We start from the raw sequence: 13,225 nt of genomic DNA on the forward strand, positions 1-13,225 counted from the left end.
ACGGAGTTAAAGTTTAAGTGCCTGAGCCATTTATCCATGAAATAAAGGCCGGAGGTAGTAGGATATAAGTAGATAAAAATGCATTGTATCCCCATGCAATTATTAAAGCAGTTCCTATTTCTTTTTCCAGAGGGGGCAGCAGTTGCCTTACAGCAAAGCCCTGTCATAATAACAGTGTATGTCTTTACCTGGACCTTTTACTGCCTGATTTTATCAACAAGAGGCTTCTTTTGTTGTATGCGGTTGTCCTTTCATGTTCAGCAGTGCTTTCCTACCCACCTGCTCTCTCTGGAGAGGAATTGTTATTATTATTTTTCCTAATAGGCATCGTACCTACTTGACGATGGAAAATGCTGCCTTGTCTATGGGGTTTTTTTATTTCAAAAAATTATATCATTGAGGTTCTGCATTTGAGGTGCGTAAATATATGTATGCAATAAAGTGAGAATATCTTTATGTCATTGCAACTTGCTCAGCTCCCCATCGTACAAAGTGCTCGGTCGTGCTGAGCTCAGTCTCTTGCATCTGCCTCCGTGCTGTGGTTCCCCCATTTGCTATAAGTTTTAATCCTTCTTTCATTAGCAAGCAAAAATACAAAGTGCTTTGAACAAAAAAAGAGATCCTAGAATTTGCATAATCTTTGTAGATATGTTTATTTCTGATAAATGGTGAGGCAGACTGCAAACTCAAGTTATACGTTATCACACTTAAGGGAACAGATACAAGATGTCTGGTGCGGGTTTTGTACCTGTAAAACCCCCACAGCAGTGATTTGGTGCGAAACCTTGACGCTCCTTACACTTTCTGGTCTTCTGGAAACCCGCCACCAACTTCAGGGGGGGTTATTTTATTGTTTTTTTAAGAGCTGGCTGTATTTTAATGATGATCCAGTGAACTCAGCGCTCGCTTTAAGTGCCAGCATTGATTACTCGAAAGGCCAGTGGATTTAAGCCGCCTTTGCCGAGGGTGTAAAACACTATTCTCCATGAAATGCAGAATTCAGCACCTTGTTCGTGGCAATGAGCCCTTGCCCTATTGATTCCACTTCTATTCTGGCTTTATTCCACGTTTCCAAATCCTCTTCCTTCCTTTCCCCTCCCTTCAGTTTACATTGATTGCCATTGCATGTCTTGAGCTTCCAGCATACTATATTCCTTTATAATTTTAAATTGTTAATTTTTGTGAGGTTATATATAAAGCTAAATACAGTGTAGCCAATGTAGATACAGTATGCAATAAGTGTTACACATCATTATTTCTCTAATCCCAAATATGACTAGTCCAGGGTTAACCTGGCTGTTGACTGAGCCCGTTAGTGCTGCTTAAATTATGAATGGTAGTAGAAGGGATTGAATTAGTGAATCTATCGGGAGGAAGCTAGACTGGAAAATAAATAAAGGAATTTCAGAAAATAAAATTTGATGCTTATAATATTTTTAATTATTCTTTCTTCACTCATATACATTTTTATACATTCAAGCTTATCCGTGATCCCATTTTGCTTGGAAAGGAAGGATCTGCTGATGTCTGTTCTAATGACTGCCAAGTTTGTGGATTTTTTTGTCTGTTGTTAGGCAGTACTATATCATACCCCGTGGAAATTGTAATATCAAATATATTATACTGAAACATTGAGGAGCTTTGTTGCGCAGTATTACTACGGTTATAATATTAGCAATGGATGTAGAGCCACCATCTGGATGTGTTCTGCCATTTGCAAAACACAGGCAGTAATGTTCACGTGTCACAGAAAATACTTTTAAATCAAGGAAGACTGGCTAATGGCTGAGATGGCAGCCTCTTATAATTAATGTGTTCATGAGGGACTGGATAAATTTACAGCAAATTAATAACAAGATTAATTTTTTTTGACATAAACCTCTATTTAGAGGGACTAGAGTATTTTTAGACCAGCTTGTTTATCTATTATACAACTATTAATTTCTGTGAATTTCTCTGTAGTCTTTGAAGCAGCAGCACATTCTCATCACACATTTGCTCTGACCTTCTCTACATTGGAAATTATTTCCTGGTCTCACAAACCCCAAAATTCTCTGTATTTGGGAGGCTCTGGTGAAATGCTTTATAGCTCATGGACTCACAGTTGTGGGACATGTTCTCCAAAGGGATGTATCTATTATATAAAGCACCATGTAATAGATACATCCCGATATATCTATAAGAAATCGAGGTAGGATGAGTAAACTCTGCTTGGTGGTAATAGCTTTTCCTCTTTGTTTCAGTCTCCAGGCATCTGTGATGCCAAAATTGCATGTAGAATTTACGTGGTGTAGAAATGTTGGTCCTGTTGATGAAAGTCACTTGGAGCCTTAAGGCACGGCCTGGCCAGGCTGGGCTTTGTGGCAGCTCAACCTGCAGCCCACAATGCTCCTATTCATGCTCTTTGCAGAAGGTTTAACACATACAATAATGGCAGGAGCCACCAAAAATACGTGATTTTTGGATTTATTCTCAAGATTTTGATTTGTTCTCAAGATTCCAGTGACTGACACGTGAGGATTTTCTTCTTCTCTGTGGGCGTGACTTCCAGGCTCCTTGCCTCAGTTTCCCCAGCTGTTGTGTTTTACTGATGTCGAGTAGCTTTTCTGGCCTGATTTCCATCAATGTCGTTGAATGATGGCTGAGCATTATCTTCCTGTTCTTGGATTTAAATCATTCCTAATGAATTCTTCTTCTATATTCTTCTTCTATTCTTCTTCTATTTTCCTTTTACTTGAGTGTCAAAACTGAAAGTTAAATGATAAGGCAATCAGAGAGCATAAAATAAGCTTTAAAACTTTTGTTATCTAAAGTAAACATTGCTTTCAGTTTTCTTCTGACATGAGGAAAAAAAAACGTGATTAGTAATTTGACCTGAAAATTCATCTTTTGCTTTCATTTTCATTTTAGGTCCAGGATGGAACATTCCTGCTCGCTCCTGCTGCTCTGTGTTAGTTTTCTCTTTGCGGAAGCTTTACCACCCAATGGAACTGAATTGCCAAAACCAACGACAACAACAAGTAAGGACATCACTTAATTGTTTGGGAATGGGAGTGGGTCTGGAAAGGGACTTGTGGTGAGGTTCCCCTACTGACGTAGTCCTGGATATTTTTCCAGGTCTTTGACCCCACTAATGTTTCTGATCTCGCCACACGACCTGTGTATTTGATCTCAGTATGACTGGTGCTGTACGCTTCACTTTCTGTTTCCATGTATGGGAAATGCACAGGATGGCTTTGGGAGAGGTGGAGAAGCTCAGGATGTCTCCTCCTGCCTGGGCTGCAAGCTCTCTGTGCCCCAGGAGCTGTCACTGTCCATCTCCAACGTGATGGGACCTGGACATGGATAATATGAAATGAAGAAATTGTCATTTAAATGATAGGATGAACATATTTAATTGTAACAAGGAACTAGACTATTTATGTGTTCTGTGTTTTCTAATGATAGAATCATAGAATTATTTAGGTTGGAAAAGACCCTTAAGATTGTTGAGTCCAACTGTAAACCCAACACTGCCAAGTCCACCACTAACCCAGCTTCCTAAGAACCTCACCTCTGTCTGTCCAACCCTCCAGGGATGGTGACTCCACCACTGCCCTGGGCAGCCTGTTCAATGCCCAACAGCCCTTTCCAGGATGAAATTGTTCCCCATGTCCAATCTAAACCTCCCCTGGCGCAACTTGAGGTGAGCTATCTAAAGCAAGGCTTGAAGAAGTCAATAATAGTGCAAGTGTCCTGCATAAGATCAGGTCAGGTGAAAAATAGAAAAGCCTTTTTCCAAGACCTGAGGGCAATCTTCTACTCACTGGTCCACCAGAGCATTTTATTCTTCCTCATTTTGGTGTTTTAAATTTCTTCCTTTTGCTGTAACTATGGCCTAACTCATTGCCAGTCCTGGAGAGGGGCTAATTCAGGTCAAATAAAGGTTCAAATTTATTTTTTTTAATTTGAGATAACTGATTCTACCATTATGTTCTGGGATGGGATGATATATTTTTACTTGTATGTTGTCCTTGTCCTTATAATCCTATCTGACTATCTTTGAAGTCCTTGACAGCGAGGGGGAATTCCAAAGGGATTCCATGGCCGTGGTAGAATGGAAATAAAGCTGCTGATGTTCCGTATAAACAATGTGGTGAAATCTCAATAAGCTTTCAGGTGACTGTTGTTGACACCCAGTCTTTATAAGAGGGTGTTTTTGTCGGTTGGTTTGGTTTTAATTTGCCTGTGAACTTTGCACCCAGATGGAAGGAGAGCCAAGAAAGAATCAAATGCAAGGCATGGCTGATGTTTTGTCCTTGGTTGTCTTAATTTAGGTGTTTGGCATTTGTGTGCATCAAAATTTGAGCTTGGGGAATGGCAGAGGCTCTACTTGGGCACCAACGGAGCCCGCCGGCCATGGAGAAGCTTCTAGAAAGTGTAGGATTAAACAAACAAGAGGTTCTACCCTAAGTACTGCCAGTCTTTGTGGTGATTTGATTAGGGCTTTCAAAACAAATGCGTTGCTAATACAAATAAAAATTTAGCTAAATGTAAAATTGCTGAGCTAAGTATAAAATTGCTGATAAAGAGCTCTGCTCAAACACTGTCAAGTGGTTGTCAGTGCCTGGCTGCTTGTCCGGCACCCGGAGCAGTAGAGGAGCAAGTTACTAATATTGCCCTGAATACGTAAGAATATGGGAATTGGGAAAGGGAAGTATCTCGTTAGTTGTATCGCTTCCCAGAATTCTAATAAAAATAGCAAAAAGGGAGTTTCTCCATAGACGTTGTTCATCTTCAAAGATTACTTCAAAATTGCATTGAATTGAAGTATGATAATATGGATAAGAGTAATCTTATCAGCTGCATTTTAATTAAATCTTAATTTCAGTGATACGATTTGGAAATTATTAGTACGACTAAACTGTTTTTTCCTAAATATCAAAGCCGTCATTGCTTTGCAGTAAGAAGCGTTTTGTCTGATAGAGAAGTATGTGCACACCAAAAATGTATTGTTGTATAGAAAGTTCCAAGATAACAGGATTATCTAATAAATTTGATAGCCATTGAACTAATACAACATTTTTTAAAAGAAAAACGAAGATTTTTGATTGAAGTAGCAAGAAAACTCCTTTTAAAAGAACATGAAAAGAACTGTAGGATACTAAAAAACTTCCAGCTTTCCTTTTGCATGCTAATTTGATGAATGATCCAGAAAGATAAGATTCCAGCTTTCCTTTTGCATGCTAATTTGATGAATGATCCAGAAAGATAAGATGCTTTTGATTCTAAAAGGGATAGTTATAATTTATTGCATGTCGTTATTTTAGCTCACTCGATTTTTAAAACCATTTGTGGAATTAAAATGTTGGTTTTATTCTTATTTTAAACATGGATACCTGGCCCGTATGGCTCAATTTCTCAGCACTACTGCTATTTTGCTTCCTACAAGAGTAGCATGAAATTGCTACTATGAAATTTCCCTTTCATGAAATCAGAATATTCTGGGGTTTATTGCACTGCCATTTACTGGAGAAATTGCACTTCTGTTTACTCAGGGTGTTCAATTGTATTAAATAAACGTAAACCGGTATTTATTTATTTGGATTTGCATAAATAAATGTATATTTCAAGTAGACAAACGTTTATGGTATCAAGTATGTGACAGACTATTTATATGTGGCACTGTCCGTAGCATTCAAATAATTCCCGTTTACTCAAATATTAATTAGTTATCCAGTGTTAATTATAGGCAGGACTCTTTGACTTCCTCTTTAACTTGTTCTGTAGTTTAAATATGGGGTCAGCTTAGGAGTTGCAGTAATAAAGCTTTTAAGTCCTTTCCAAATGTTTACATTTCTTTAGTGTTTCCTCTACGAATACTTCATGGGTGTCATACCCATCTTCACAATTTCTTTTCAATATGGTGAATTACCATGCAGAGGTAATGAATTCATCGGACGAGTGGAGGGATTGAAAGGCAGCAAATGGTGCAGCTCTTGATGCCCGATTTATGGGTGGTTTAAACTTCCAAGGAGTTAGTGGGTGTCTCTGAAGATAACTGAAACAATGTATAGAAAGAATGAAGTTTTGCCGTACGATAGCCAGAATGGGACCCAGAGATGGGGACATTCACTCTAGACTCATGGTGCTGCTTCCATCTAGAAAATGGGGTGCCATCCGAACACTGAGTGTTGAAGCAGGAGGCTGGCGTGTTTTCCTTAGTGTTTAAAAGCCGAAGGGATGCTTTGCTGCTGAATACTCATTTTCAAGAACTAATTTGGAAAGCAGACCTTCAGAAATAGGTGGGTTTGGATTGGGGGTTGGACTAGATGATCTCTAAAGTTCCCTTCCAACCCAAACTGTTCTATATTTTTTTATGGTCCGGCTGTGTGGCCTTTGCCTCTGGGATGGCAAACGCGGGCACAATTCTTGCATTCTCTCCTTGCCTTCTTGCGTACTGCAGGCTGTGGACATTGGTTTGTCTTCCCTACCTGTACTTTTCCTTTGCCATTCCTTTATTTAGTTAGTTATTTTTAATTTGGGTTTGGTTTTCATAATGTACCAAACCCATCTCCTGGTTGTCCGCTGTGTGTCTGCATCATCTCTATAGCCAAGGCATGGTGAAGCACAGGACGGTTACTGATGTGCGTACGCCACTGTCGGTTCCCCTTTTCTCTTGTGGGTGGTTTTGTTGTTGACACATACGGAAAGTGGGAACATCTTAACCCCGAAGGAAATGGTGAGATATTTCCAGAAAGAGCCATTTGGGTGGCTATGCCAGTGACACAGGGAATGGAGCCGGGAAGAACCCGTGAGTCAACCTGGGTGGGCAGCAGGGGAAGCACGAGGGGTTGCCACCGTCCTCCTGGGATCATCCTCCTCTGGTGTCAAGACAGAAGTCATGATTTCATTGTACTTCTAAAAAAAGTACCCTCGGTATGATCTTGTTCGTGTGGCTGCGGACGGAAAGCCCGGTGGTTTTAGACCACAGGCGCTCTCTGCAGCACTGGAAATCTTTCCTTGGCGGTTGTTGGAGATCGGCTTTAGAGGACATCTGCCGCTTCTGCATGCATTCACTCCTGTGTTTCAGATGTTTATTTTTGAAGCAGCACTGATTAAAAATATATTTCAGGTTCATTTCAGTCTCCTCTTAAAATCCTACTCAATATGTTGGCAGTTGTGTTGGCCAAAGATCTTTCAGGTTCTGAGTCTACAATGGTCTCAGCCCCGTCATAACTTTAGCCTACAATTTTTGGGCTACATTGATAAAATTATCAATGCGGAGTTGGAAGATAGATAATAAATGCCACTGTTTAAAAGCACACTGTGCCTAACGTGCAAGCTCTGCAGAGGTGAAGCCCTTTGTGTGCCACTGCAAGGCTCAAAAACCAGATGTGCCCATGTACAAGGAAGAAGTGACTGTTTGTGGGTTTTAACCTCATTTCCTTGTGAAACGGCAGGAGGAGGGGTGGGATCTTGGTGCAGAGAATTGCGCTGGTCATTGTAGGGGTGCTCTGTCCTTACCTAAAGCAATGGAGACGGTTGGAGTTGATGGTCTTGAGGGTCTCTTCCAGCCAAAATGATTCTGATTCTCCTGGGTTGGACTGAGGCTTTGTGTGGTTGTCTGGGAACCATTTTTCCAAAGACCCACCCCAAACACTCTGTGGGGTACATCAGCTCTTCTGAAAGGATGAGAGAGAGGATTTCATATTGTATAATGAACCGGGGGAAAATTTAACTCCCTCGTGACTCAAACTTATTGTTTCCCACCTGCCTAGTGTCATGGGTCTTGACATAGAGACAATTATGAGAACTAACACAAAACCCCTAAATCCTGAAGGGTTCTGAGATGTTGAGTCTGAAATTTCTAAACTTCAGAAGTGGGCCGAAGTGGCTCCTTTTTGTCTGTGAGGGGCAAAAATAGATATTGTTTGTTTCTTTGTCAGCTCTTGGTTTCTATACAGAGTGCAATATTGCTAAATACCACACAGAAGTTGTTAAACTGATTCTGGTGAGGCACATTAATCCAGACACTCCTTCCAATACTGATTTTCTGAAACCCTGACAAGTGATGGTTTCTGGTTGTGGTTTTGTCATGCCTGTCACTTATCTTTATATACCACTTAAATGTCAAGTTTAATGCATTTTATTGCCTTTCCTTTCTTTATGCTGTTATGTTGACTTGAGATACCTTCTTTCCTTCTATACTCTAGTGCATCTGTGCCTCTAAAATAAGTTTTTCTGTCCACTAATACTCTGTTTGAGCATCCAGAGAGTTTCCAGCTGCTCACAAGATACAAACAAATGGGTTTGCAGAGATCAAGTCCGGGCAGTTGGTTTATCCATATGAGCTCTTTTCTATAATATTGCAGGTGCTATGTATTCTTATATATTTATGTAATCTTGCACTTTCATGATATTTTAATGTCGAGCCTTGTGGCAAGGTCTTGTCGAAAAGCTTTTGCTGCAAGTGAAAAGAAAGAGTTTAGGGAAGTGTGAATGCAAGAGGTGTTAGGAGAAAATCACTGCTGCAGTTCTCCAAGTCCAACATAGTGAAGAACTTGTTAAAAGTGTGTAAATATAGTTTTAAAAGAAAAAAAACCCAAAACACAACAAAAACCAACATACCAGCAACAATAAAAATTGGCCTAATTTTGGAAGAATGTACATTGGTAAGGTTTCTAAATGGTGCAAATGAAGGAGGCTGAGGAAGGCTGGTGTGACGATGGAGAAACTGGGAGGTTTGGACCATCCCAGTGGATGCCCCAAGCATGGGATCCTGCCTTGGGTGGCTCCTTTGGTTGTGATTGAGGAAAAATCAACCTCTTTCTGTGTCCTGAGCAATAAATTCCAGGTGTGGAGGCCTCATCCTTCCCACTTAGTGAGATCTTCACCACTGCTATTAACACCAACCTGGATTTATTCACCTACTTGGAAAGTGGGGCATGTAGCAAGGTTATATTTTGCACAAGGCTAAAGGTTTTGCTTAGTTAAATAAAACATGTTGGGGTTTTAATGATTTTAATGTGTTATATGTTGAATTGTTCAGTAGAATTAAAAGGTTACAGAAGCATAATGAAACAGATGTAGAATCATATACATAAAACCACTATTATCAGAAGGGTGAGACTTGCAATTTGCACTAGATAAACCAAATTTTTAGGAGTTTTTTGTAGTCTCCATTCTGAGTATTTGTTAAAAGTCTTATCATTCCTACTCCTATATATTTATATATAAATGTAATACATATCTTACATAAGCCATAGAATGCGCTGCAATTTGCACTGATTGTGCTTTACAGCCTCGATCAGCTGCAGCAGCATTCTGGACCATGGAATGAGACGCCTTTAAAGCACATGTGGAATCTCTGGAGCCAATAAAAGCTGCACGAAGGGTGGCAATCTTGGGTGAATTCTGTGTGATGCATCTAAGTACTGCAGCAAACCTGTTGAAATGGACTTCAAATTTAGCTTAATACCTTGTACAATTTAAACTGACCCTAACAACAACTGAATTCTTTGCTTAACCAGTCATTCCAAAAAATACCCTTGATATTCTCAGCAGGAGGTTTGGTTGTGCTTTTGGAATGAGGGCGGAAGAAAAACGTTAAAAAATAGATATTTCCATTTCAGCTTTGCATATATTAAATAATTTGTGATGCTATTAGTAAATACAAGCAGATTATCGCATAGAATCACAAGTGTTTGATACAGCAAGCGCAGTTTCTGTAGCAGATCAGGTGTCTGTAATGTTTCACCTTGGCTGTGTTCAACCCGCAGACTCTACAGAGGAGAACAGTTTGCACAAGGATCTATTGACTTCCATGCTGATTCTGCTCCTGGTCTTCATCATTTTCATTCTGTTGGCTGGCTATTTTTTCAGGTAGGTCTGTGTGGAGCTCTGCAGGCAGAACTAGCTCAGTCTTGTTTCGATATGATCTAAGAAGGAAATGAAAACGCGTATTTATGGTGAGGCAGGAGCCTCCATCACAGCGTGGAGGAGGGGGCCGCGGCGGTGCTGGATCTCGCCGTGAAGATGAACAGAAAGAGTTTCTCCAGAATTACATGGTTGGTAAAGGCTGGTTTGGGAAAATGCTTGTGACTTGGCAGCGTAGTTGCTCGGAGTAACGTGGTATGTGTGTATTCCAGGTTCAGAAGACATAGGAAAGCTGTTGTGAACTCTGGGGACAAAAAGATGCCAAATGGGATCTTAGAAGAACAAGGTACGAGGAGATTTGTTTTTGTTTGTGTACACACACACACTCATTTGCTAAGTAAGAATTCAATTACTCAGTTTTGTTTGCTACTTATGTATATGTTACTGAATCGAAGAGAATTTTTTTAAAGGTCCATATTTAAATATGTGTATTCCAGTTGTCTGTTTAAAATAATTTTCACTTTCAGTTGCGATACAGCAAATGTTTCTTTGTAAATGTTTCTCATGCTCTTTATATGTATGTATTTTATTAGGATGCCAGCCGAGATCCAGGTTTCTGGCACTGTGATCTTTGTATTCAGAGAAAGGATTGCAATATTTCTTCTTACAAGGGGAAAAAATGGTTCTTAACTCTTTGTGAAATTAGGGACTGGTTCCTGAATGTAAGAGAAAGAAGGATGGGGATGAGATAGGACAGTATTTTATGCCAGTGGCACTAAAATGAAACACTCTCAGTAGTTGGAAATGTTTTCTACTGGCTTTTTCAGCGTGTTCAGTTTCTGTCTGATAGTGGGGAGCCCTGCGGGTGGCTGCTCCGTGGGGCTCAGTTCAAACCTACCAAATGCGGAAGATCCCTCCATTTCTTGCTTATAAATTATTTTGGCCATAACAAAGAGAAAAAGCTTAACGCTAAACAGAATTACATCTTTGTGTGGGTTCCATGTGGCTGTGGAGGAACGGAAGAGTAGGTTAACAAACCCGGGGGCCGTCATGGAGAAAGTCAAACCTCTAAATGTACCCGTGGGCTTCCTGTCGGGTCGGCATTGGGCGCAGGAACCCCAAGGGTGAGTGTGGTTTGGGGAACCCCGACGTGCCCCGGTGCTGGGTGCTGCCCCGGGGTGAGAAATGGTTAATGCAGCCGCCAGCGAGTTTTAGTTTGCAAGTGGAAAATCACCCTGTCATTATCTGCGTGAAGTGGGCTGCCTTTCTGTTTGCCTTCGGTTGGAAATAAAACTTGTCTTTACTGAACAGCAGGTTTAATCCCTCCACTTCTTCCAGCCATGCCAGGTAGCCCTTGGAGATGCTCTTTTGAATTTCCAAGTGATCAGTTGAGTTCTTGAGGAGATGTGAAGGTGTCCTGGGGCAGGTTGGGCAGAGAGGTGGTGGCTGAACCATCCCTGGAGACATCCCAGGCCAGGCTGGACGGGGCTCTGAGCAACCTGAGCTGCTGAAGATGTCCCTGCTCAGGGCAGGGGGGGCACTGGGGGAGATTTAAAGGTCCTTTCCAACCCAAACTATTCTATGATTCTATGATTTATGTCCCTACGTGAGCCGATGTTTGGGTGGCAAGAAGTGCCCATAGGAATCCCTGTACCAAGTGGTGCTGGGGCTGGGCTGATGCTGGTGTGATCTGGTGCAACCTGAGATCAGCAGCTCATCTCAGTGCAGAGTTTCTGGTGTCTGCCAAGTAAAAGATATTTTATTATTGTTATTATTATTTCCCCTTCTCAAGTGAAATAATCCAGCAGCATGGTGATAGATACTAAAGCCTGTCCCTGCAGTCCCAGCTTCTGGGGTGCAGTCCCAGCTTCTGGGGTGCAGTCCCAGCTCTGGGTTGGTCTGCTCATCATCAGCAGAAGGAACCTTCTCCTTTTCTAAATAAAACTCGGTCGCATTTGAATCCAGTGTGAACACAGAAACCATTAATTTTACCAATAGTGGTTCTACGTGAATTTATTTTGTTCTCAAAGCAACTCCTTGGCCTGTGGTTTTGGTTTTTTGTTTTTAGTCTGCTTAGTCATCAATTTAAGTCTCATGTGAGAAGTATGTTTTGGCATCTTCCAGCATAAAAATTAATTTGTAGTTGGAAATAGCTTGTTATTTGTTGCTCTGGACATGCCTTTAACACGTACTTTCCTTGTGCTGACAGAACAGCAACGGGTGATGCTGCTCGGTAGGTCTCCCTCGGGCCCAAAGAAATATTTCCCTATTCCCGTGGAAAACCTTGAAGAGGAAATACGGATGCGATCGGCAGACGAAGGGAAACTCTTCCGCGAGGAGTTTAATGTAAGTCCTCCCATGTGGAAAAGCGGGGGAGCAAATCCAAACACCTGCAAATATTAACAATGCTTTTAAAAGCATTTGATGTGTGATGCTGGTATCGCGGAGCTGCAGGACTTGTGGGAGTGCTGGTGCTGTTTGTACGTGTCTGTCATGTGTCGTAACCCTTTATGGGGACAAAATCCAAAAAGTTAGCTGCATTATGATATGGTGTAATATCATCTGCATTATGATATGGTGTAATATCTGTCATATATAAACTCTATGGCACTTGCAAGCATTTAAAGAGGGTCTTTAGGGTTTACCTGAAAGCCGGAGGAGAGGATAATTGAATAGTAGTCTTTCTAGCATTGATTTTCTTGGTGGTGGTGGAGGGGTTTTGAGGAGTCAGAGCATCTCACCTCTATGGGAAATACTTAGAGGAGAAAATACAGTGTGGCCTATAATATTGCCCTAGTGAGCTTTGACTTTATTTTTTGCTTTGGTAATTTGACCTTTTCACTCTGCTGTCATCCTGCCACTTCCCGATTTGCAGCACCCTGTGCCCTAGCACATATGTTTCTATGGAGCATCTCAACTCTAAGGGCTTTTCTTTTCAGTGTTGCCTTGGTCAGAAAGGAGGTTTTATTTTCTGCGCTTAAGCCGAGCTTCAGTTGCTTGTGGTCACGTAGATGAGTCTGAAGCGGCGTCTGTGGCGAGTTGCTGCAGAGCTGGTTTCTATGGAGAAACGCAGCACGGTGACTCTGCTCTCGCACGTCTGCATTTTGGGGCCTCTTCCATACTTCTATTATTTCTTCTCACTTCCCAGCAGGAGCAGGTTGCACAGAGCAGTAGCTTAAATGGCAAATACAGAGTTGTCAAAGCCCATGCATGCATTGATTAGACAGTCTAAGTTACCTTCTTAATTGGTAGCATATTTATATCTGCGATTTGTTTGGCGATGTATTTAAAACACATAATTTCTTTGCCTTATCAGAGAGGCAGCGTTGTGGAGATATTTATCGAAGTCGACAGAATGAATGTGAAA

The 13,225-nt window shown here is 41.1% G+C and overlaps 1 protein-coding gene across 5 annotated transcripts in view; it reads left to right on the top strand.

Annotated features, from left to right (window-relative positions):
* PTPRE (protein tyrosine phosphatase receptor type E) overlaps positions 1-13,225 on the top strand; it is a 98,597-nt gene that overhangs the window by 58,270 nt on the left and 27,102 nt on the right. For 4 of the 5 annotated variants that reach the window (XM_082053258.1, XM_082053256.1, XM_082053257.1 and 1 more), the window contains exons 2-5: positions 2,911-3,020; positions 9,762-9,864; positions 10,131-10,204; positions 12,068-12,204. In XM_082053258.1, coding sequence (XP_081909384.1) covers positions 2,918-3,020; positions 9,762-9,864; positions 10,131-10,204; positions 12,068-12,204 — 417 coding nt within the window. In that variant the 5' untranslated portion in view covers positions 2,911-2,917. Of the gene's footprint in view, positions 1-2,910; positions 3,021-9,761; positions 10,050-10,130; positions 10,205-12,067; positions 12,205-13,225 lie in introns of those variants that run through there. The other variant, XM_082053259.1, reaches the window with a different exon arrangement.

Source organism: Streptopelia decaocto (assembly GCF_964273445.1).
Source record: "Streptopelia decaocto genome assembly, chromosome: 5".
Classification (NCBI taxonomy): Eukaryota; Metazoa; Chordata; class Aves; order Columbiformes; family Columbidae; genus Streptopelia; species Streptopelia decaocto.